We start from the raw sequence: 23,949 nt of genomic DNA, 5'->3' as shown, positions 1-23,949 counted from the left end.
CGGAGATCTGGTGAGTGAGATCTGGTGAGTGAGTAGAGATAGTGGTAAAGGATTCACTCACGGTGGCGTGGAACAGATTTTTTTGGCACTTATTGATTTTCGCTATTCATGGTTGCACTTGGAAACTGTATTATAGATATATAATTTTTTTGTATATATATATATATATATATATATATATATATATATATATATATATATATATATATATATATATATATATATATATATATATATATATATATATATATTCTTGCATTTATATTAAGTAATAAGCACAGGTATCCCCTATTAGCGTTATTATATACTTTTTCTAAGTCATAAAACATTAATCTATTTCAAAAGGGAGCTCAGCCATATATCATATAAAAAAGACAAAAAGACATAATCAAAGCCAGATAAATAGAACAACAGATCACACATGCCTCAGTATATTAGAGAGATGTAGCTAAAAACTGATTTGGCCTGGATCATGCAGGAACCCATAATAGTATAAAGCCGGCTATTGCAAAACGCATTACAGTTGCTTAATCAGGCCATTTTCAGCCAGACTGGGCTACAATATTATTTCTGTGAGGTAAAACAGGTGTATTCCTGAAGTCTGATGTCAGGGGTGACACCTGTCTACAACACATTGCTGTAGTCATATGCTGCCTGTACATCTGGCCTCCCTCTGTTTCTAGCCACCTTAATCTGAAGATGCCATAAGGGGTGGACATACTGGGGTTACTTTAATAGAAAGTACACTTACTTTAATAAAAAGTACACCTTTCCCTCCCATCTTTCCCTTTTACTAATGTAATCTGAAATGAAAGATTGCTATGGGAACCTAACTATTGTTGTCTCGGTGTGGGATGGAAGACCTATCTCATCATGACCACTTTACTAGATAGAAGACTGGTAATTCCTCATTGCTGTACTTCCTTGAATATGATTCCCAAAACCACAAAAAGATTATTCCCAACCCAACAAGGAACATTACACCTTCATATAGTAATACACAACAGCATTTTCTGGTAGGCCCTATAACAAAACTTGTTGTATCCCTCAATAAAGTAACAGTCTTAATTCATTTTCTTCACAAATTGTTCTGATAAATAGGACACAAAGGTGAAAGTTACAAAAATGTATTTTACCTTATCTCTGTGACATCAGACTTGTCCAATTTCTGCAGTTCCAGTTTTGCAGCCTCTAATATAGGTAAAGCCTCTGCCAAGGCACTCTCTGCTTCCTTCTTCTCTACAGCAATCACTTTGTTCTGCTCCTCTATTTCTGCAGCCTTTTCTTCAGCAAGTTTTTTCTTCTCCTCAGCTGTATTAATCAATAACACAATATAGCATTCATAGCGGAGTTTGGAATTGTATATCTAAAGCCTTTTTTTTTTTCATTTTGGATAGTGAGGGAAATAATTATTACCCTGTCAGTTTTTTTAATTTCAATCGTTTTTATTGATTTTTTTGGTGTACAAATAAGAAAGAAACAAAACAAAAGCAGAGTAATAAGTGCCGGTTCACACAGGGGCAGCTTTAAAGTCGTCCGACTCTGAAGCCGCCCCGCACAGTGCGACCTCAGAGCGGCTTGTAAATTACTTCTTTAATAGAAGTCAATGCAAGCCGCTCTGAAGTCGCCCCAAAGTAGTGCAGGAACTTTTTTCTAAGTCGGAGCGACTTGAGTCACTCCTATTAGAATAGTTCCATTGCACTGCATGAAGCGCAACTGGTCAGGCGGCTAAGTCGCCTGACAGGTCGCCCCTGTGTCAACCGGGACTTAACGATTCACATATAGCTCTGTTTACTCCATAGAATAGGTGTAAAAATAGAGAGAATAAGAAAGAAGATCTCAACTGAAGTCAACCATCTTGGTGGTCCAGTATAGATGCATACATACATGTAAAACTTGTAGGAAAGAAGGTGGAAAACTATATCTTATAGATCAATAACATAGTATTCAATAAAAAAAGAGTCGTCCAGTAGAATAACTATACAGATCCACCAATAAATGTATTTGGCCCATATGGCCTAAAGCACCAATAGTACTTAGCAATATATAAGGTGGTCTGTTGAATGAGAAAACAATTAACGTTTACTATAAATAATCAAGTTTTAATAAACCCCTCTTGCCAAAGTTGACTGACCTCTTGGTCAATTGTTGGGTTCACGAATCCCCTTCACCATAGATAAAATTATCATAAACAGGGAAGAGGAGAAAAAATGGGGGGGACACATAAAATTAACTAGAGAGGAGAAGAAAAGGGGGGAGAAGAGAAGAGTAAGAAAAGGAGAGGGAGGAAAGAAAAGAAAAAAGGAAAAGGAGAGAGTCCGTCTGGGGAACCCCTTCAGTTTGATACACAATAAGAAATATATAGAAATTCTTACAAAATAGAGGAAAATAGGGCAAAATAGGGGACAGATATCTACTGTGTCTTCATTCCGATCCAAGACTTCAGTACTTAGGGTTGTAGTGCACCGGAGGTTCTGAGATGTGCTAACCAAATGGGAACAGCTGGGGGGGGGGGGCTTTGGCCTTGGGGAACGTTACTGTCTTTTGATCTTGTGTATTACTCACCTACTATTGTGTTAACTGATATCTCTTCCAATAATGCTTCACATGCAGCTGATTTCTCAGCCAATACGACTTTTTGTTCCGCCAGCTTTAAATTTAACTCAGCCAATTGTACTGCAGCTTCCTTAAGCTTATCTAGACCCCCTTCAAGACGTTTACATTGTGCTGAGAAAGAAATAAAATGTAAGTCATTTATCAATCTGCCACAGCTCAAATTTTTTATTAACAAATAGGTTTTAGGATTGATAGTATAAAGTACAGAGGCACTGAAGACTTTCAATGTATGTATGATAAAGACAACGCACTTGGTACATCATAATACAGAATGGTAACAGAGTAGAAGAAAGTCAGCAGCACATATCACATCAAAGACAAACCTTGCCTCTTCTAACCCACATAAGCTGAAATCCTCAGGTCATGAGATCCTGGACCCCCCAATAGTTTCAGATATAATTCAAATAGAAATCCCAGAGACCAAACTTCACTAGGAAATTCACCAGGCCCGGATGACTTCTTGTGCTAATGGTATAATCTCTTCTCCCCCACCTTACCCCCATAGTTATCCTTAAAGAGGGAAAAGACCTAACATGCTGCACCAGCTATCATTCAATCTTGCTGTTAAATGCACCTCTCAAAATCTTCAGCAAAATTCTGGCTACTCGTTTTCTACATCTCACATGTCTCATTCACCTGAACTATCTATAAATAAAGCCCAAGAAGACACCACCAAAGTTGCCAATTGTATTCTTTCAGCTAACTCCACTTTTACGCCCTGCCTTCTGTTGGCCACCAATGCTGAATACAGGGTCAATTGAAAATTTACACTCTGTGCTTAAATTGCACCTTTATGAAGATTTTTCAAAATCTTGCAGGTGTTAAGGGGCCTCTCCAGAAAAAACGCTGGCCCCTCATTACTGCTGTATGCAGGATGAGCTTAATATCACAATATTGTTAGGGCCATTCAAACTACGCAGTGCATCTTCTCCTGACTTGGCCTTTCTATTTATACATATTCTAACCCCAACTTGAAAAATGCAGACCAGAATTCTGGTGCTCCCAACCTAATGTTATTTAACACATATTAGCTTATTACATGAGATCACTCTGAGTAAGCACTAATCAGCATGAAAAGCATCTGAGTTTCAAGGGCTCTGGATGTATCCCACTGAATCTCAATAAATATTTTTATGCAACCTCTAGTGCGATAAGCTGACCTAAAAAAAAAATTGTTTTGAAGAGCATTCCCGCATTGTATGTCAGTGTGACACAGCCAGGGATTTCTCTGATAGATAGAAAAGCATTATAATACTGCTGGCTGTCAGAAATTGCTTCCACCATCTATCCTATGAAAGTGCAAGCCTATAAACATGTCATATACCCCCAGCTTCATTCTTATCATTAGGGTATAAAAGGCTGCTACCTGAGAAAATGTAATCCTTGAAGAGAACATTTTGCTCTGCCTCTCGAAGGAAATCTACTATAGTCATGGGTTTTCTACTAGCAGCACAACCAAAGCCTTGAGAAATCACATTATCAGTATACATGTCATTATTTTAAGTCTACATTAATATTTTACCCAAGTTAAACTGGTTCTTCTCGTCCAACAGTTTGGAATATGTGTTGATGAAGTCAAGGTAGTTCGTCGGAGTTACATAGTTGCTGCGCCTCAGCTTCTGCTGAAATATTTTGCTGAACTTTCCCACAGAATCATGGACCATTACAACATGGCTGATGACTGGCTCTAAATCCTGAGATGGGATCATTTGGCTCTCTCCTGAAGCACACAGAAAACATAGCTTACATTAAAACATGCTATATTCAACTAGACCCTTACTGGTGTTTTGTCCTTCAATAGCCTTGCTAAAATGCATACGACACCCTGCCAAGTCTCATGATTGGTAAGGTTGAATATCAGTCCATCCAGTTCAACTTCTGTAGGTGTACAAGTGTGTATGTATTTATGTCTACCAATTCCCATATCCCTGTATATTGCGATTGCCAAGATGGCCATCTAAGAGCCTTTTGAACTTAACAACACTCTCTGCTGACACCACACCAATTGTGGAAGGGATTTCCACATCCCTGTACACACAACCGAACATGTCTGCTGAAACTGGTCCGACGGACCAGTTTCAGCAGACATGTTCGGTCGTGTGTAGGCCCGACCGGACAATTGTCCGGCGGATCGGACAGTGTCCAGCGGACAAATGTTTCTTAGCATGCTAAGAAACATGTCCACTGGAACCATGTCCGTTGGACATGTTCGGTCATCTGTACAGACTCACCGGACATGTCCGATCGGCCACCATCCCTCGCATGCGTCGTACTGAGTGCGTTTGAACGTCCAGGGCTGCGTATTGTTTACGCGCGGATTTCTGTCTGATGGTGTGTACAACCATCAGACAGAAATCTCCAGGGCGGACATGTCCGCTGAAAACGGTCCTGCGGACCGTTTTCAGCGGACGTCCGTCCGTCTGTCCGAGGCCTAACAATACCCTAAGCAGTCTGTGATTAAACAGCTTCTTGTCCAACTTCAGTGAATGGCCCTGTGTCTTCTTAAGTGACCTGAGACTGAATCGAACAAGCCTGGCAGTACGAATTACTGTAGCTCTTAGTACACTTACCTAAAAATGATTTAGCAACAGCATACAGGGCTTGAGGTGGCCAGGGCAAGAACCAATCGATTCCAGTATTATTCACCAAACCTTGAAATAAAATATTGTAGACTTATTATATGACATTCAAAATATAAAGAAAGGTATAATGTGCAGTAAAACTTTTTACAGTGAGAACATGTAGTAATTGTATAAATTCTATTTTATCATACAGCTGCATTCATTCCAAGGATTCCAAATGAATATTCGGCAATAATAGACAGACAGGTTATTAGGACTAAAACCCATTTTCAGAGCTCATCCTCATCATGGAGTTTACTGCCTCCCTTCATGAATGCTATACAAAATATTTGGCATTATGGTACACCTATATCAATGTTTGTACATCTGCTAAACTCCAGCCCTTCCTTTGACTATTACATGGAATGTTTGCAATTTTTGTTGAATTAGTCGACTCCTGGGTACCCCCTTCTCCCCCACTCTTCCCCTTTGCTTTTTTCTCTTTGCTCTATTTTCTGTTCATGTGGATTTCAATTTCTGCTAACATTCTTTCCTGTGCAAATACTAGCAACTAATCAATAGAGGCCCATGCCCTGAATTCTGAAGGGACAACTTATTTATAACATCGCACTGGGTCTGAGGTTGGTAAGTAGTGTTGTGTGTTCCATATTCCTAGAATGGTATTGGATTTGAGCCTGTGTATCTCAAACCGAAAAGGGGCATATTGGCACGTCCTTCAGCAACAAATTGGGAAATTACTGGCATCAAACGACATCAGACAATGAGGTTGATTTACTAAAACTGGAGAGTGCAAAATTTGGTGCAGCTGTACATGGCAGACAATCAGCTTCTAACTTCTGTTTGTTCAATTAAGCTTTGCCAAAAAAACTGGAAGCTGATTGGTTTCTATGCAGAGCTGCTCCAGTTTTTGTAAATCAATCCCAATGTGTTTTTTAAACCCAAACTTCAGGCAAAGAGAGAAATACAAAAATTAAGAATCAATTTTGATGCATTTTTGTTGATGCAGTTCTAAGCTTTACACAGCTCTGCCACACAGCAAAGCCCTGTCAGACAGGCAGGAGGTCTAATTTTTCCTCCCCTGCAAATATGTGAAGCCTCGTACACACGGCCGAGGAACTCGACGTGCCAAACACATCGAGTTCCTCGGCCAGTTCAGCACTGAAGCCGCCGAGGAGCTCGGCGGGACGAGAGCTCCCATAGAACAACGAGGAAATAGAGAACATGTTCTCTATTTCCTCGCCGAGCTCCTCGTCGGCTTCCTCGGCCGAAAGTGTACACACGACCAGTTTCCTCGGCAGAATTCAGCCAGAAACTCGGTCGGAAGCTGAATTCTGCCGAGGAAACTGGTCGTGTGTACGAGGCCTGACACTTCCAGGTTCTGTCCCTCTCTCAGCCTGTGACAAATGGTGAAAGGTGAAACAGCACACTGATGAACTCATCTTTGTCACTCTGCTCTCTCCATCCCTCATCATGTTTTTGAGCTCCTCTCCGCTCCACCAAGTAAAGTTCTGGTACGTACGCTGCTTGCATTTACATAAAATACTGCAATACTGTGTCCATTATATTTGGCTAGAATTCAGCTTTAACTTTTGTTATTATAAAAATACTTAAATTCTTGTGATGCTTTTTTTAGGCCTTTACTTTAAACCACATGATGTAAAATGGTTTGAATGTAAAAAAAAAAAAAAAGAAGGATGTCTTTGTTACCTGGAAAATTCCTGCATCTTGTTCTTAGTGTGTCACCAACCGGGGACATTCCAAGAACAATATGGAGGTTGTTGGCACTCTTGTTAACGAAGTATTGCCAAATGCTTTCTTTTGCTGGGCCCATCCCATTTTTACTAGCTTCATCCCTGATTTGGCTTAAAACAGACTCCTTTTCTTCATCAGGGAAAAGTGCAGGAACCATGCCTAAAAAAGACAAACAATATAACATTACATGTATTCCATTATATTCTCTTATTGATAATACTGTAATTATTTTGCTTGTTATAATGTTCAATTTTCACTTTGTATTATTGTTTTGTAAAAAATGTTTTATACTCCTCATCTAATTTAAATATTTAAAAAGGCATTCAAATCATCAGGTCTTTTGTACACGTGTTGCATTACTAACAAACGTTTCTGTACACATTTTAAATAATTAAGCCCCTTACAGGCTCTCAATAATGTGCAGAAAGAATGGGTTCACTTTATGTCAATGGCATCCAGAATATGACTTATGTGGTCAACCGCATAACCATATTCTGCAAAGAAGAGCTACATGTTAAAGGTACCTTAAAGACAAATATGAAACTTCTAAAGAAGTGTACCTTTAACATCTGGACACAGTCTAAACCTTGAATGGCACTAATTTTAATCCTGGCATTCACCATGTTAATTTTGTGCACTCGTTGCTAGTATCCCAATTTACTGATTCCCCTGAATGAAGCCTGTACATACAGTGCTTTGAAAAAGTATTCATACCCCTTGAAATTTTCCACATTTTGTCATGTTGCATCCAAAAAGGTAAATGTATTTTATTGGGATTTTATGTGATAGACCAGGGGTAATGAATTAAAATTCACTGAGGTCCGGTCAGCAAAATTTTCTTCCAGCAGGGGTCCGAACATCATGTCATTACCCGTTGCGCCTTTTCGCATGTGCCAAACCGCATGTTGCTGCCGCACTATTTTGGAAAAGACGTCAAGGACGTCTTTCCCCAGTTTTTTTGCGGGCAGTGCAGCCCATTAAAAAGGGCTGACCTACCCACGACATATGCACATGTACAGATCTGAACCCATTCTTACATCAGCATCCTCAGTCCCCAGTGCACATCAGAGCCCTCTTGAGGAGTGTCCTCAGGTCCTCCTTTATATCTCCCCCCTCCACAGTAATGTTCTCAGACTACCTTGACACTAACCCCCCCGCCAGTACTGTCCTTTGCCCCAATTTACATTATCCCCCCTCATTACTATCTTCAGCCCCCTTCACATTACTGTCCTCATTGCCCCCACATCACAGTCCTCAGCCTCCCCCCTGTCATGTCCACATCTCCCACCCTGTAATATCCACATCTCCCCCCATACATCACAGTCCGCTCAGCCTCCCTCCCCCCCACCCTCATGTCCTCAGCCCACCACATGACAGCCCTCAACAACTCCACTTTAATGTCCTCAGCGAGTTATCTTTTTCCGCTTTCCAGACCAGTGTCCTCACTCCCTGTAACTCAGAGGCATAACTAGAACCATCTGGGCCCCGGTGCAGGGAACCATAAAGGCCCCCCTGATCTCTGGTCCCGGGGCCCTTTCCAATGATCATGGTGTCCGTTTTGTCCCATGTGAAAGGGCCCTAAGGGGGAGTTCTGTGGATTGTAATATAAAGGGGAACTCTGATGTAAGGGGTGCTCTGGGAACCGATATAAGGGGGTCTCTACTCACCAAAGCCCTCACTTATATCAGAATCCCCCTTTACATTACAGTCCACGGAGCTCTCCCTTACATTGGTGTGCTCAGAGGCTGGCGAGATAAGAGAAAGCCTCCATCATAGATGGAGGCTTGGGTCAGTGGTGGTGCGCCCGGTCGCTGCCCCCTCTCTCCAACCACCCCCCTCTATCACCAATAGATAGATTCATGCAATGCATGAATCTATCAATGGCCGCCGCCGACACCCCCTATTCTTGGCACTCGCAGTTCCCCCTGCTGTGTTAGAAAAGAGAATAAATATAAGGTAGCATGGAGGAAACCACTGCTGCCCCCCTCCATCCAGAACTGTCCCGCCTCCTGCTGTCGGCTCTGTGTGAGGATTACAGAGACGGCAGGGGGAAGAAAAGGCTGCTAAATGGCGGGGGGGCATTGTGCCCACCCGCCGTCTGCCCTACTGAGACAGGGTAAGTGCCGGGCAGACAGCGGTAGGGGGGGCACAGTGGGAGCATTCGATGGGCACAGTGGGAGCGTTTGATGGGGCACAGTGGGAGCGTTTGATGGGGCACAGTGGGAGCGTTTGATGGGGCACAGTGGGAGCGTTTGATGGGGCACAGTGGGAGCGTTTGATGGTACAGTGAGGCTGCAATTGATGGGGGGGTTTTTTTTCAGTTTATTTGAGCACCAGCTGCCATTGACTTGGGCAGTGGAGTTCTGCCACTGTGGTCAGCAAGCAGGCCTAGTCACCTGTGCTATACATACACATAGGCTGACAGAGCATGCTGGGGCTTGTAGTGCACCATACCAGGGAAATCCCAGCAGGCTGCTGTGTTGGTAGAGGGGCACTGGAGGTGACAACAGACTCTCTCTTCATGACTGACCCACCTGTGAGCTGCTTTCTTTTCAATCACTGAGAGGTTTGAAGGAAGGAAGAAAGGCTGTCCTGGAGAGCTGTGGATCCCCTATTGTGGAGGGTTGCAATCTTTCATCCACTATCTATCTAGCTGCAGGCTGCTGAACTTTCCCTTTGCAAGGCACGGAGCTGCCAGGGATTGGATGTGGGCGGGGCTGCTGGTGCACACAGGAGGAGAAGCTCCTGCTCTCTCTATCTCCTCTCCTGTCTGAGTGTCCGGAGGAGGAGGGGGGTGGGCTGTCAGTGCGAGGTCTTGGCAGTGTGACAGAGAGTAGACGCTCTCTGCTCATAACTGCAGCCAGCAACAATGGAGCGATATCCCGGTCTCCTGAGGGCCCCCCCGCAGTGAGGGAACTACAGAGCCACTGCAACTTTGCCCCCTCACTCACCTTGCATAGACCGAAGATCGGAGGGAGGCACGGCATAGCTCCGATGGAGGGCGGGTGTTGTAAGATGATGATTGGTTGCTAAGACTGCCCTTCATCCTAGCAGCCAATCACCTGCTTGTTTACCTCCGGCAACTCCGCCCTGCATCCAGAACTGTCCCGCCTCCTCCTGTCGGCTCTGTGTGAGGATTACAGAGACGGCAGGGGAAAGAAAAGGCTGCTAAATGGCGGTACCGCGGCGGGCCGCATAAGAGAGTGAGGCGGTCCGCATTTGGCCCGCGGTCCGCCATTTAGTGATGCCCGTGATAGACCAACACAGAGTGGCACATAATTGTGAAGTGGAAGGAAAATTACAGTATTTATAGGGGTATAACGCGCACCCCAAGCTTAGAAAGGTAGTTTAAGGAAAAAAAACCTTACATTTTTGCCCTGCGTCCATCGGCGGCCTTGTCCGGCGTGCGTCTGCGGCCTTGCGCGGCGTCCGTCCAGCCTTGTGGGTGTCCGTCTGCGGCTTCCTTGCGCGGGGTCCGTCCAGCCTTGTGGGTGTCCGTCTGCGGCTTTGGAGGTGTCCGTCTGCGGCCTTGCGCGGGGTCAGTCTGCGAGCCCATCCGCACCTTGCCCGGGGTTGCAGCGGTGTTTGTTTTTGGATTTGGCACCTCGGCTCCTCTCGCGTGGCTGCGGGCGTGGCCGAGCCTAGCCGAGTGCGCAGTACACTCAGCTCGGCTCGGCTCTAGGCTGCGGCGCTCGGCTCCTCTCACGTGGCTGCAAGCGTGGCCGAGCCTAGCCGAGTGCGCAGTACACTCGGCTCGGCTCTAGGCGGCGCTCAGAGACAGCGGGGATCGGCGTATATCGTGCACCCACGATTTTCTCCTGATTTTAAGGGGAAAAATAGGATTTTTGTACTCACCGTAAAATCCATTTCTCTGAGTTCATAGACGGACACAGCATCCTTTGGCAGTAGGGTTATATCCGCTTTCACTAGGAGAGTTTAGGCAGAAAAAAAGCACTTAAAGTGTTAACAAACACAAACCTCAGTGCAGCTCCTCCCAGGGGGCGTGGCCCCCCGGGTATAACCCACACCCTGCTCTAGTAGCCTCAGTTCGTAACAAGCAGTACAAACAAAGGAGGGGTGGGTGCTGTGTCCGTCTATGAACTCAGAGAAATGGATTTTACGGTGAGTACAAAAATCCTATTTTTTCTTAGACGGACACAGCATCCTTTGACAGTAGGGACGTCCCAAAGCAGTGTCAAAAAATTTGAGGGGTGGGAAAATAACACAGCAAAACAGGTTACACCCCAAACAAAATCGGAGTTGCTCAACGGAGGAACTCCAACCTTAAACTGCCGCCTGTAACACCTGCGGCCGAAGGAGGCATCAGAAGATGCACACACATCCACCTTGTAAAACTTTGAAAAAGTGTGGATCGACGACCAGGTCGCTGCCTTACCCCCCTGTAACAGAGAGGCTTGATACCGGAAAGCCCAAGAGGCCCCGATCGCCCTGGTCGAATGCGCCGTAACCCGAAAGGGAGGCGCCCGCCTCTTCAGAGCATAGGCCTGAAGCACAATCCGTCGGATCCACCTAAAAATGGTGGCCGACGAGACTGCCAGGCCCTCTTGTAGGACCAGCCACCGACACGAACAGTGAGTCCGACTACCGGAACGGAATCGTAGAAGATAAGTACACTCGTAGGGCCCGAACCACATCCAGAAGATGTAAAGTGGCCTCCTCCTTGCATTTCGGCCGAGGACATAAGGATGGAAGAACAATATCCACATCAATGTGAAAAGCCGAAAACGACCTTAGGGAGAAAAGACGCCATTACAGATGACCAAGTAGGGAGCCTTGCAAGACAAGGCCGCCAGTTACGGACGCCATTACGGATGACCAAGTAGGGAGCCTTGCAAGACAAGGCCGCCAGTTCGGACAGACACTCGTCTGATCGAGGTAATTGCTACCAGAAAAAAATAATCTTTAGTGACAGTCAACAAAAAACCTCCCGAATGTCCTCAAAGGGAGCATCCTGAAGCACCGAAAGGGCTAAATTCAAGTCCCATGGGGGTAGTGGAGGGCGCACCGGAGGGGCCACATGCCAGACCCCCTGACCAAACGTACTCACCAAGGAGTGCGACGCCAAGGGTCGCTGAAAGTAAACAGCCAGAGCAGAAATCTGACTCCTAACCGCACGTAAGGCGAGAGCCTGATCCACTCCCTGCTGTAAAAACAGCAGAACCCTGTACACCACATATGTACGAGGGTGCCATTTCATCTCCTCACACACAGAGATGCAGGCCTTCCACGTATGATGGTAAATCCTACGTGAGGTAGACTTCCATGCAAGCAGCACGGAAGAGACCACCAAGACCAATAGGCCTCGGTCCTTCAGCCCCTGGCTCTCAACAGCCACACCGCTAAAGCCAGCGGCTGTAAAACAGGGCGGAAGATCGGACCCTGTAACAGAAGATCATTTCTCAGGGGAAGACGCTAGGAGGCGTCTGCCACCAGACGCACCAGGTCCGCGTGCCAGGAGCGACGTGGCCAATCTTGGGAAATCAGGATCGATAGAATCCCAACGGCTTCCACTCTGCGCAGCAGGCGAGGAAGAAGCTTCTGAGGAGGGAAGGTGTAAATTTAGGCGATAGCGACCCCAAGGAGCCACCAACGCGCCTGACACGTCCGCCCACGGGTCCTTAAACCTGGCCACGAACCGTGGCACCTACTGATAGAGACGGGACGCCAGAAGGTCCACGTCCGGAGTGCCACACTTTTTGGCACAGACCCTGAAAACACCTGCGGGTGGAGAGACCACTCTCCTTGGCCTAGTGTAGTGCGACTTACGAAGTCGGCTTGCCATACTGTACCCCCGGAATGTACACGGCCGATAGAGCCGGAACGGACCTTTCGGCCCACCGAAGGATGTGCGCGACCTCCGTTGCTGCAGCTGAACTCCGTGTGCCTCCCTGTTGATTGACGTACGCCACGGCCGCGGCGTTGTCGGACTGGATCCTGACCGGTCAGCCCTGCAGATCCAGGGACCACCTGGCAAGGCACAGCTTAATTGCTCGGAGCTCCAGAATATTGATCAGTAGGCGGGACTCCTCCGGAGTCCAGCGCCCCAGGGCTGACTGGGTGCCCCAAACGCCCCCCCCAACCGGAGAGGGTGGCATCCGTCATGACCACTGTCCAGTGGCACGGCAGAAACAACTTCCCGGCCCGAAGCACCGCAGACGCCAGCCACCACACCAGGGGAAAAATGCCCAGTTGACTCAATGAACCTGGTAATCCAGAGATGACGGAAGCTTGTCCCAACGTGACAGCAGTTCCCTCTGTAGCACCCTGGCGTGGAATTGGGCATTCGGAACCGCCTCGAAAGAGGACACCGTCAGACCCAAAACCCTCATGCAGAATCGCAGAGATGACCACTTCTAGGTCGACAACTGCTGCCCAGCAGATTGCAGAGCCTGAATTTTTTCCGTTAGGAGAAAAAAACTCCCGCCTTAGCGGAATTCAGGACTAGTCCCAGGAATTCCAGTCCTTGAGACGGAATCAACACTGACTTCTGGACAATACAGAAACCAGCCAAACTCTTGGAGAGTCTGACACGTGATAGAACACGGCTCCACTAATTTAGAGTTTGAAGAAGCTCGTAGGAGAATGTCGTCCAGACATCCCATGATAACAAACCCCCGCTGTCACAGCCGGGCCAGTATCGCTACAAGCACCTCGGTGAAAACCTGTGGTGTCGACACCAAGCCGAGCGGGAGGGCCACAATGAAAATGGTCCTCCCTGACCGCAAAGCCCAGAATCTCTGGTGCTTTGAGCATATGGGAACATGCAGGTACGCGTTCATGACATCCAAGGACGCCAGAAAATCCCCATCCTGAAATTTTGAACTTTGACAAAAGCAAACGAGGGCCTTGAGGCCCAGGATTGGACGGACCCCATCCTCCTTGGGGACTTCAAACAGATTGAAGTAATACTCCTGAGACAGTTCCATCGAGGGAACTGGCACAATCCTCCCCTGACCAAAAAATCTTGGACAGCCCCTGACAGAGACAACCGGCGAACTAGAGGAAGCCAGAGGCTGGAGGAAAAAAATCCTGTTTGGTAGACAAGAGAGAAACTCTAACTCGTACCCCGAGGAAACCACTTTGCGAACCCCACGGTCGGGGAGGAGAGATCTCCACTGAGCTGCGATTTCGCGAAGCCGGTCCCCCACCCGAGACACGGGCAGGGGCAGACCTACAGGCGGAAGCAGGTATGTCCGCAGGCTCGCGGAACCAGGTGCACTGCTGCCCCGCAGCGGGGGTCTTAGCACCTTGCAAACCATCCCCCACCACACAGGGTGGGCGAAAAAAACGCTTGGGGTTAGTAAAGGAGAGTCCTTGCACATGGCGAGGCCCCTAGCCATTCCCAGACTGTAGGAACAGCATGCTCTAACCACCCGTGGCATCCTCAAAGATGCCATTCAGGGAAGTCCCAAAAGGACAGTTCACCCTTAAAGGCCATCACCAAGGCCTCCTTAGAGGACTAGTCCGCAGACCAGCACATCAGCCACACAAGGCGGCGCAGTACCACCGTATAGGCGGAAGCCCTGGAAAGCAAGAGTGTAACCAGGACCGACTCACAGACAAATTCTAAGACCCCAAACTGATTGTTCAGCCAGGTCCTTGCAGGTCTCGGAAACATCCAGCTCCTCCTCCATAACACCAGAGCTCCGGTCTCACAGCCGAACCCCCCTACCGCGAAGATGGAGTGGGCCACAGCCTCTATTCTCCCATTCGCGGGGTCCTCAAAGGCAGGAGCCCCATTTACATGGTGGCTAGCTCACCTGCACATGGGAGGGTACACGGACGGAGGAGAGACCCACCTTACTAAAAAGGTCCTCCACAAAGGGATAACGGGTCGCAATGCAAACCGTCTGCGGCGTATCCCATTCCTTGTAGTACAACTGTCCCAAAAGGAACACAAGGAAAAAAATTGTCAGTGCGTGGCGGTTCGCGGGACCCACACGGCAAGTGCCCCCGCCCCATACTCAAGTACTGAGTATCACGCCTGCAGAAAAAATAGCTCCAACAATTCCAACAGTAACCGACCCTGAACCAGAGTCGCTCTCACTGAGCGCATGGGTTAAGCCCACATCATCTGACATACAGTGTCAGAGATATCCCCAGAAGCAGGCCAGGGTGGGGGGCGCTAATATCCCCCCCCTTCCGGCCACTAGACGCTTTAACCTGGCGAGAAAAAAACGCCACCGCCATTGTCATAGCAGATGTGGTAGGGGGAGGGGCAGCAAGGGTTAACACAGGCTTACAGGGATAGAGTACCTGTCCAAGCTCTACAATGCCCCCCCCCCCGCTGTGTCACCAACCTGCAAAGCAGCAAAAAAAAACACAGTCACCTCCCCAGCCGTTACAGAGCATGGGCGGCCCCCAGGGAAACTCACCATCCCTCCAGGTGCAGCGCGGTCTGAGAGAGCCTGTGCGTTCTTGAGAAGCCGTCTGCGCTGTGTCTGTCTCCCATAGCAGATTCGCTGCCGTTCTCCAGCACTAAAACGGCCACACGAGGCCAAACGAATCTTTAAGATGGCCGCCGAATAGCAAAAAAACAGCCTAGGACCACAAGAAAATGGCCACGAGCTAAATAAGGTGCGACTCTGACAAAATGGCGGCCGTTGCGCATTTAAAAAGACAGTGACACAGCAAAACAGCACAGCACAAAAATCACATTCCAGCACACAAAAGAGGCCCTGTAGTGAACACACACAGCCCCTGCAGTGAACACACACAATCCCGGCTACGCACACAGGTCCAGGTGATAGGAGACCCCAGAAAAAAAAAACCCTCACAGCCGTCACCCAAATAGGAAAGGAGGGAGAGGAAATAAGGGAGAGAGGAAAGCAGGGTAAACCCTCAGTCGACCTCCCAGGGGAAAATTCCAGCCAGACCACTTACCTGAGCAAGGGGCCACTACTTACCCATCCTGCGACTACCCGGCTGGAGGTATCCCAGACAGAACCAACGTCCGCTAAACGGCATGGCTGTCGGCCAGACACACTGTGACAAAGCCATAGAGACCGGTCATATGTGTGCCCTAGAACCAAAGTTCCCCGGCCGCCCCTGGAGCAACGGGGTCTGTCGTGGACGTCCCAAAGCTGAGCTGAGGGCCGGCACACGCTCGATGGCCGAACATGGGGGGCAAGAATCACAGAGAAGAATCACAGGATTCAAAAAATGCAGGAACAAAATAAGAAAAACAAAAAAAAATCGCAAGAAAAAAACCTCCAGGGTACAGGACTCTAGAAGGGCCTGACCTCTCTTCTCAGGGGGCGTGGTTCCCCTGGTATAACCCACACCCTGCTCTAGCAGCTCCAGTTCGTAACAAGCAGTACAAACAAAAGGAGGGGTGGGTGCTGCGTCCAACCATGAACTCAGAGACATGGATTTTACGGTGAGTACAAAAATCCTATTTTCTCTTCCGTTCATGGACGGACACAGCAGCCTTTGACCTTAGGGACGTCCCCAAGCAGTGTCAACAAATTTGAGGGGTGGGAAAAACAACACAGCAAACCAAGCTACACCCCAAACAAAACCGGAGTTACTCAACGGAGGAACTCCAACTTTAAACTGCCGCCTGTAACACCTTGCGGCCGAAGGAGGCATCAGAAAATGCACTCACATCCACCTTGTAAAACTTTGAAAAAGTGTGGACCGACGACCAGGTCGCTGCCTTACACACCTGTAACACAGAGGCTTGATACCGGAAAGCCCAAAAGGCACCGATCGCCCAGGTCGAATGCTCCGTAACCCGAAAGGGAGGAGCCCGCCCCTTTAGGGCATAGGCCTGAAGCACAACCTGTCGTATCCACCTAGAAATGGTGGCCGACGAGACTGCCAGACCTATTCTGGGACCAGCCACCGACACGAACAGTGAGTCCGACTTCCGGAACGGAGCCGTAGCAGAGAAGTACACTCGTAGGGCCCCCGAACCACATCCAGGGAAAGTAAAGTGGCCTCCTTCTGGTTTTTCGGCTGAGGACATAAGGATGGAAGAACAATGTCCTCATTAATGTGGAAAGCCGAAACCACTTTCGGGAGAAAAGACGGCTGCGGCCGCAGCACCACCTTATCCTTATGAATGACCAAAAAGGGAGCCTTGCAAGACAAGGCCGCCAGTTCAAACACCCGTCTGATCGAGGTAATCGCTACCAGAAAAAACACCTTTTGTGACAGAGTCAACAAAGGGATCTTTCGGATGTCCCCAAAAGGAGCATCCTGAAGCACCAAAAGGACTAAATTCAAGTCCCATGGGGGTAGTGGATGGCGCACCGGAGGAGCCACATGTCGGACCCCCTGTACAAACGTACGCACCAAAGAGTGCGCCGCCAAAAGTAAACGGCCAGAGCCGAAATCTGACTCTTAACCATACTCAAGGTGAGAGCCTGATCCACTCCCCGCTGTAAAAAACAGCAGAATCCTAGACACCACGTATGAACGAGGGTGCCACTTCATCTCCTCACACATAGAGATGTAGGCCTTCCACGTACGATGGTAAATCCTACGTGAGGTAGACTTCTGTGCACGCAGCATGGTAGAGACCACCAAGCCTAACAGGCCTCGGTTCATCAGTACCTGGCTCTCAACAGCCATGCCGTTAAAGCCAGCGACTGTAAAGCAGGGTGGAAGATCGGACCCTGTGACAGAAGATCTGTTCTCAGAGGTAGACGCCAGGGGGCGTCTGCCACCAGACGCACCAGGTCCGCGTATCAGGAGCGGCGTGGCCAGTCTGCGGCAATCAGGATTGTTGGAATCCCTTCGGCTTCCACTCTACGCAGCAGGCGAGGAGGAAGCTTCGGAGAAGGGAAGGCATAAATCAGTCGATAGTGACCCCAAGGAGCCACCAACGCGTCTGACGCATCCGCCCACGGGTCCTGCGACCTGGCCACGAACCGTGGCACCTTCCAGTTGAGACGGGACGCTAGAAGGTCCACGTCTGGAGTGCCCCACTTTTTGCACAGACCCCGAAACACTTCCGGGTGAAGTGACCATTCTCCTGGGTCCACTGATTGGCGACTTAAGTAGTCGGCTTGCCAATTCTGAACACCCGGAATGTACACGGCCGATAGAGCCGGAACGGACCTTTCGGCCCACCGAAGGGTGTGCGCTACTTCCAGCGCTGCAGCCGAGCTTCGTGTGCCTCCCTGATGATTGACGTACTGGATCCTGACCGGTCGGCCCTGCAACTCCAGGGACCACCCGGCAAGGCACAGCTTGAGTGCTCGGAGCTCCAGAACATCGATCAGCAGGCGAGACTCCTCCTGAGTCCAGCGCCCCTGGGCTGACTGGGTGCCCCAAACGCCCCCCCCGGCCGAAGAGGCTGGCATCCGTCACAACCACTGTCCAGTGACATGGCAGAAACGACTTCCCGGCCCGAAGCACCGGACCAGGGAAGACTTGACCAGTTGACTCAACTGAATCTGGGAATCCAGAGAAGACAGGAGCCTGTCCCAACGTGACAGAATCTTCTTCTGTAGTTCCCTGGTGTGGAATTGGGCATAAGGAACTGCCTCGAAAGAGGCCACCACCAGACCCAGAACCCTCATGCAGAATCGAAGAGACGACCACTTCTGGGTCAACAACTGCTGCACCGCAGATTGCAGAGTCTGAAGTTTCTCCGTTGGGAGAAAAACTCTCGCCTCCGCGGAATCCAGGACTAGCCCTAGGTATTTCAGACGCAGAGACGGAACCAACACTGACTTCTGGATATTCAGAAGCCAGCCGAACTCTTGGAGAGTCTGACACGTGATAGACACGTCCTCTTCTAATTCTGAGCCTGAGGAAGCTATCAGGAGAAGGTCGTCCAGATATCCCACGATAGCGATCCCTCGCTGTCTCAGCAGGGCCAGTATCGGGGCGAGCACCGTGGTGAAAACCCGTGGTGCCTAGGCCAGGCCGAACGGGAGAATCGAAAGTGGTCCTCCCTGATTGCAAAGCGCAGAACCTCTGGTGCCTTGTGCATACGGGAACATGCAGGTATGCATCCATGATATCCAAGGATGCCATGAAGTCCCCCTGAGCGCTGCTATTACCGAGCGAATCGACTCCATCCTGAATTTTTGCACTGTGAAAAAGCAATTGAGGGCCTTGAGGTCCAGGATTGGACGGACCCCTCCTTTTTTGGGGGCTACAAACAGATTGGAGTAAAACCCCTGAAACCATTCCATCGAGGGAACTGGCACAATCACTCCCCTGACCAGAAAATCCTGGACAGCCCCTGACAGAGCCTGCTGGCGAACCGGAGGAAACTGGAGGCTGGAAGGAAAAAATCTGTTTGGTGGACAAGAGAGAAACTCTATCTTGTACCCCGCCCCGAGGAAACTACTTCGCAAACCCAACGGTTGGAGAGGAGAGACCTCCACCGAGCCGCGAATTCGCAAAGCTGGCCCCCCACCCGAGACCCGGGCGGGGGCAGACCTTCATTCAGAAGCAGGTTTGTCCGCAGGCTTGTTAGGCTTGCGGAACCAGGGGCGCTTCTGCGCTGCAGCGGGCGCCTTAGCACCTTGCAAACTTTTTCCTGCAGCACAGGGCGCACAAAAAAATGCTTTGGGGTAGTAAAAGAGGGCCCTTGCCTACGGCAAGGCTCCTTGCCCTCCCCACACTGTGGGAGCAGTGTGCTCTTACCACCTGTGGCATCCTTAATAATGTCATCCAGGGACGCCCCAAAAAGACGCTCACCCTTAAAGGGCAAATCCACCAAGGCCTTCTAGGAGGATTGGTCCGCAGACCAGCATTTCAGCCACACAAGGCGGCGTAGTACCACCGCATAGGTGGAGGCTCTGGAAAGCAAGGGAAGCGTATCCAGGGCCGACTCACAGACAAATGTTAGACCCTGAACCAATTGTTCAGCCTGGTCCTTGCAGGTCTCGGAAGCATCCTGCTCCTCCAGCTTCTGCAGCAACAACTTTGCCCGTTCAGTCAGTGTCTGCGACACCAGAGACCCGGCCACAACCGGTCTCACAGCCGAACCCACAACTGTGAACATAGAGCAGGCCACAGACTCCACTCTCCTATCAGTGGGGTCCGTAAAAGCGGGAGCCCCTTCCACAGGCAATGTGGTGGCCTTACTCAGTCTGGACACAGGAGGGTCCGCCGACGGAGGAGAGACCCAATTTATTTTTATTTATTTATTTATTTTTTAAGTCCTCCTCAAAGGGATAACGGACCGCAAAGTTTTTTAGGAACAGCAAAAACTTTTTGTGGCGTGTCCCATTCCTTACATAGCAAATGCTCCAAATAAGGAGCACAGGGAAATACTTTTTTGCGGTGCTGGGTGGCTTGCGGAACCCAAAAGGGTCCGGCACAACTGGTGCTCCTGCCAAATCCTCAAGTTTATGAGTATCACGCACCGCAGAATAAGAGCTCCAACAAATTCTATCATTCACTGACCCTGAGGCAGAGTCATCCTCACAGTCTGTGTGGGTTAAGCCTGCATTGACAGAGACATCTCCAGAAGCAGGCTCAGGGAGGGGTGCTTTGTACCCCCCTACTGGGCACCAGCTTCTTCAAACCTGGCGAGAAACGCCTCAAGTACAGCCGACATTGCCTGAACAGATGCGGCAGGAGCAGGGGTATTAAAGTATAACCCAGGCATTGCTGGGGCAGAAACACCAGGTTCAGGTTCCATATTGCCCCACCGCTGTGTACTGCAAGACAGAACAACCCACTGGTCACCTCCTGGCTGCAAAATAGAAGTAGAGGCCTCCCAGGGACTCACCACCCCACCCAGCTGCAGAGAGAGCTGAAAACCTGAGGTGTGCTCTGATGTGCTGGCTGTGCTGTGTCAGTCACCTCAGGGAAGAATCACGGTGTTTCACATCACTAAAACTGTCACAAGAGACTTCCAAGATGGCCGCCGTCTGAGGTAAAAATCACCTCATACAACACAGCAGCACACAGCAGCACCCCCCAGAGTAACAACACAGTCCCCCAACAACACACGGGCCCCGGCGGTAATAAAGAAAACCCAGGAGGCCCCACTTCACAGCCGCTACCCAGTCAGGGGAAGGAGGGAGAGGAAGGGGAGAGAGGAAAGCAGGGCAGACCCTCAGTCGACCTCTCCAGGGAAAACACCAGCCATACCACCTTACCTGAGCAAGGGGCCACTACTTACCTGTCCTGCGACCACCGGCTGGATGTATCCCAGACAGAACCAACGTCCACTAACGGCATGGCTGTCGGCCAGACACACTGTGACAAAGCCATAGAGACCGGTCATATGTGTGCCCTAGAACAAGATGTTCCCCGGCCGCCCCTGGAGCAACGGGGCCTGTCGTGGACGTCCCAAAGCTTAGCTGAGGGCCGGCACATGCTCGATGGCCGAACATGGGGGAACTACAAGAGTCAAGACCCAACCTGTCACCCAGTCAGCTGTTGATAGAAGAATCACAGGATTCAAAAATGCAGGAACAAAATAATAAAAAGCGAGAAAATCGCAAGAAAAAAATCTCCAGAGTACAGGAACTCCAGAGTGCCTGCCTCTCCTGTCGTTAGGCAGAAAAAAACTGGAGCTGCTAGAGCAGGGTGTGGGTTATACCCGGGGAACCACACCCCCTGGGAGGAGCTGCACTGAGGAAAGTGTTGTTAACACTTAAAGTGCTTTGTTTCTGCCTAACTCTCCTGGAAGGAAGCGGATATAACCCTAAGGTCAAAGGCTGCTGTGTCCGTCCATGAACGGAAGAGAAATTCACCTATTGACTTTATTTTCCACATGCAGCTACAGTTTAAATGTCTTATATTACATACTCACAGAAAAAATAAAATGCTTTTTAAAGTGTATGTAAACTGTAACAATGAAATTTTGATTTGCTCCCTTTCAGTCTGTAAAATAAACAATTAGAAGGATTGTCTTATATCTGGTCGAAAACAGAAATAGCATGAAAAGAAAAAAAATGTAACCACCATATCGAAGAACTGGTAAGCTGCAATATATTAATTAATTTTTTGTCCTTGAGTTTAGATACATTTTTAAATCTAATCATTCAGACATGGATTATCAACTGCACAACTAGTGTTTTATGCTAAATAGTAAAGGGTGTCAGGATAATAAGATGTGTAATGGGCACTTCTTTGAATATATAAAACACTACAAAAGTGGTTGGGCACACCTGATGTTAACATGTTGTTGATAAGTTCAAGAAATCCTTCTTCAGCCACATGCGCATCAGTAAACAGAAAAATCATCTTCTTATTTTCTAGACCGAGTTTAATGTAAAGATTCTTCAGGTCCTCACGGAAACTGTTTTCTCCATATCCACGGCTCAGAACAATTTCAAAGACCTAATCAGATGGCATAATATTTTTGATCAATGTTGCATGACAGAATGAGAAATGTACCCAATATATCTCACAGTTATTTAAGCAAACCTCATATCCAGCAGCAAAGGCAGCTAGTCGAGCAAGAGATTGCTTCCCCGACCCTCCTAAACCAACCAGCAGAGCATGACCTCGATCCATCCTTATAATTCGGTGTATTCGAGTCAAATGTTCAAGTGCATCATCAAAGAGAACCAAGTTCATTTTAGTCTTACTTTCATTGTACTCCTCAAGGATTTCCTGGAAACAACAACCGTAATTATTTAAAACTCAAGTTGTTGTAGAGTTTCAGATTATACACACAATTAAGCAAAGAACATACAGCTATCATATACTGAACTTGAACATACAGTATATGATCTTAAATTGGCAAATATATTCTTAAAGACATGAGTTTGCACTGTTAACTCTTGTAAGCATTGCACATGGTTTCAACTCCTACAGAAAGAGGAACCATTTGACTTCAATCACAAGACATTCCCAAAGATAACAGACTACAAAATATTATTAACCTGAACACAGAACCAGCCATTATACACCACTCTGCCATTACTGCGAGATCAAACTTATTGCATTGCATGTGAATATAATACAAGACCAACTTAATATTTTATTAACTACGTTTATTCATTCAACCTATTTTACCTGAAAGAGAGCTTTCACTGCATCATAATCCTGAATGTCTTCATATACTCGTGGTTCACCTTCATTCATTGCAGTTCTGAAGTCACCAAAAAGAATTGGGTCCCTCGTGGCATATTCTAAGTCAGCTTTGAAGTGTTCATCTATTAAAGTTTGAAGGTGGCCTTGAACCTTGTTGGATAAAAAAATTAGAATACCCCATGTATGGTAATAAAAGATTATAATGCATTACTTTATTTTATTTTTTCTAAAAACAAATGCTTTTTCTACAAAGATAAAACGCAGAAGAGACTTGACAAACAAGACAATAAAAATAAATGTTAATTTTTTTATTTACACCTTGGGCCAGATCCACAAAAACCTGGCGCAACTTAAAAAATCCCATTTAAGTTACACTGCCTTAAAATTTCTACCTAAGTGCCCGATCCACAAAGCACTTACCTAGAAATTTCAGGCTGTGTAACTTAAATCCGGCCGGCGCAAGGCGTTCCTATTCAAATGGGGCGAGTCCCATTTAAATGAGGCGCGCTCCCGCCGTACTGCGCATGCGCAAAGTTACGTTACGCCGAGTTTTGTGGATCGCGCCGGCTTAAAAAAGTTGCGTCGGAAAAAAAAAAAATGAAAAAAATTTGACAGCGTCGCTCGGCATGCATTCCTGAGAACTCCATGCCAATTTTCAAATAAAAAACCGGCATGGGTTCCCCCCCCAGGAGCATACCAGGCCCTTAGGTCTGGTATGGGTTGTAAGGAGACCCCCCTACGCCGAAAAATCGACGTAGGGGGTCCCCCTACAATCCATACCAGACCCGTATCCAAAGCACGCTACCCGGCCGGCCAGGAATGGGAGTGGGGACGAGCGAGCGCCCCCCCCCCCTCCTGAGCCGTACCAGGCCGCATGCCCTCAACATGGGGGGGTTGGGTGCTCTGGGGCAGGGGGGCGCACTGCGGGCCCCCCCACCCCAGAGCACCCTGTCCCCATGTTGATGAGGACAGGACCTCTTCCCGACAACCCTGGCCGTTGGTTGTCGGGGTCTGC

General features: G+C 48.3%; 1 protein-coding gene across 1 annotated transcript in view; it reads right to left on the bottom strand.

Annotated features, from left to right (window-relative positions):
• DNAH10 (dynein axonemal heavy chain 10) overlaps positions 1–23,949 on the bottom strand; it is a 278,707-nt gene that overhangs the window by 58,401 nt on the left and 196,357 nt on the right. Inside the window, exons 48-55 of the mRNA XM_040347338.1 lie at positions 22,917–23,084; positions 22,323–22,511; positions 22,064–22,235; positions 6,906–7,109; positions 5,187–5,267; positions 4,139–4,336; positions 2,566–2,727; positions 1,137–1,311 (exon numbers count right to left, since the gene is read on the bottom strand). Coding sequence (XP_040203272.1) covers positions 1,137–1,311; positions 2,566–2,727; positions 4,139–4,336; positions 5,187–5,267; positions 6,906–7,109; positions 22,064–22,235; positions 22,323–22,511; positions 22,917–23,084 — 1,349 coding nt within the window. The remainder of the gene's footprint in view (positions 1–1,136; positions 1,312–2,565; positions 2,728–4,138; positions 4,337–5,186; positions 5,268–6,905; positions 7,110–22,063; positions 22,236–22,322; positions 22,512–22,916; positions 23,085–23,949) is intronic.

This window comes from Rana temporaria, chromosome 1, assembly GCF_905171775.1.
Source record: "Rana temporaria chromosome 1, aRanTem1.1, whole genome shotgun sequence".
Classification (NCBI taxonomy): domain Eukaryota; kingdom Metazoa; phylum Chordata; class Amphibia; order Anura; family Ranidae; genus Rana; species Rana temporaria.
This window is presented reverse-complemented; position numbering and strand designations above follow the sequence as displayed.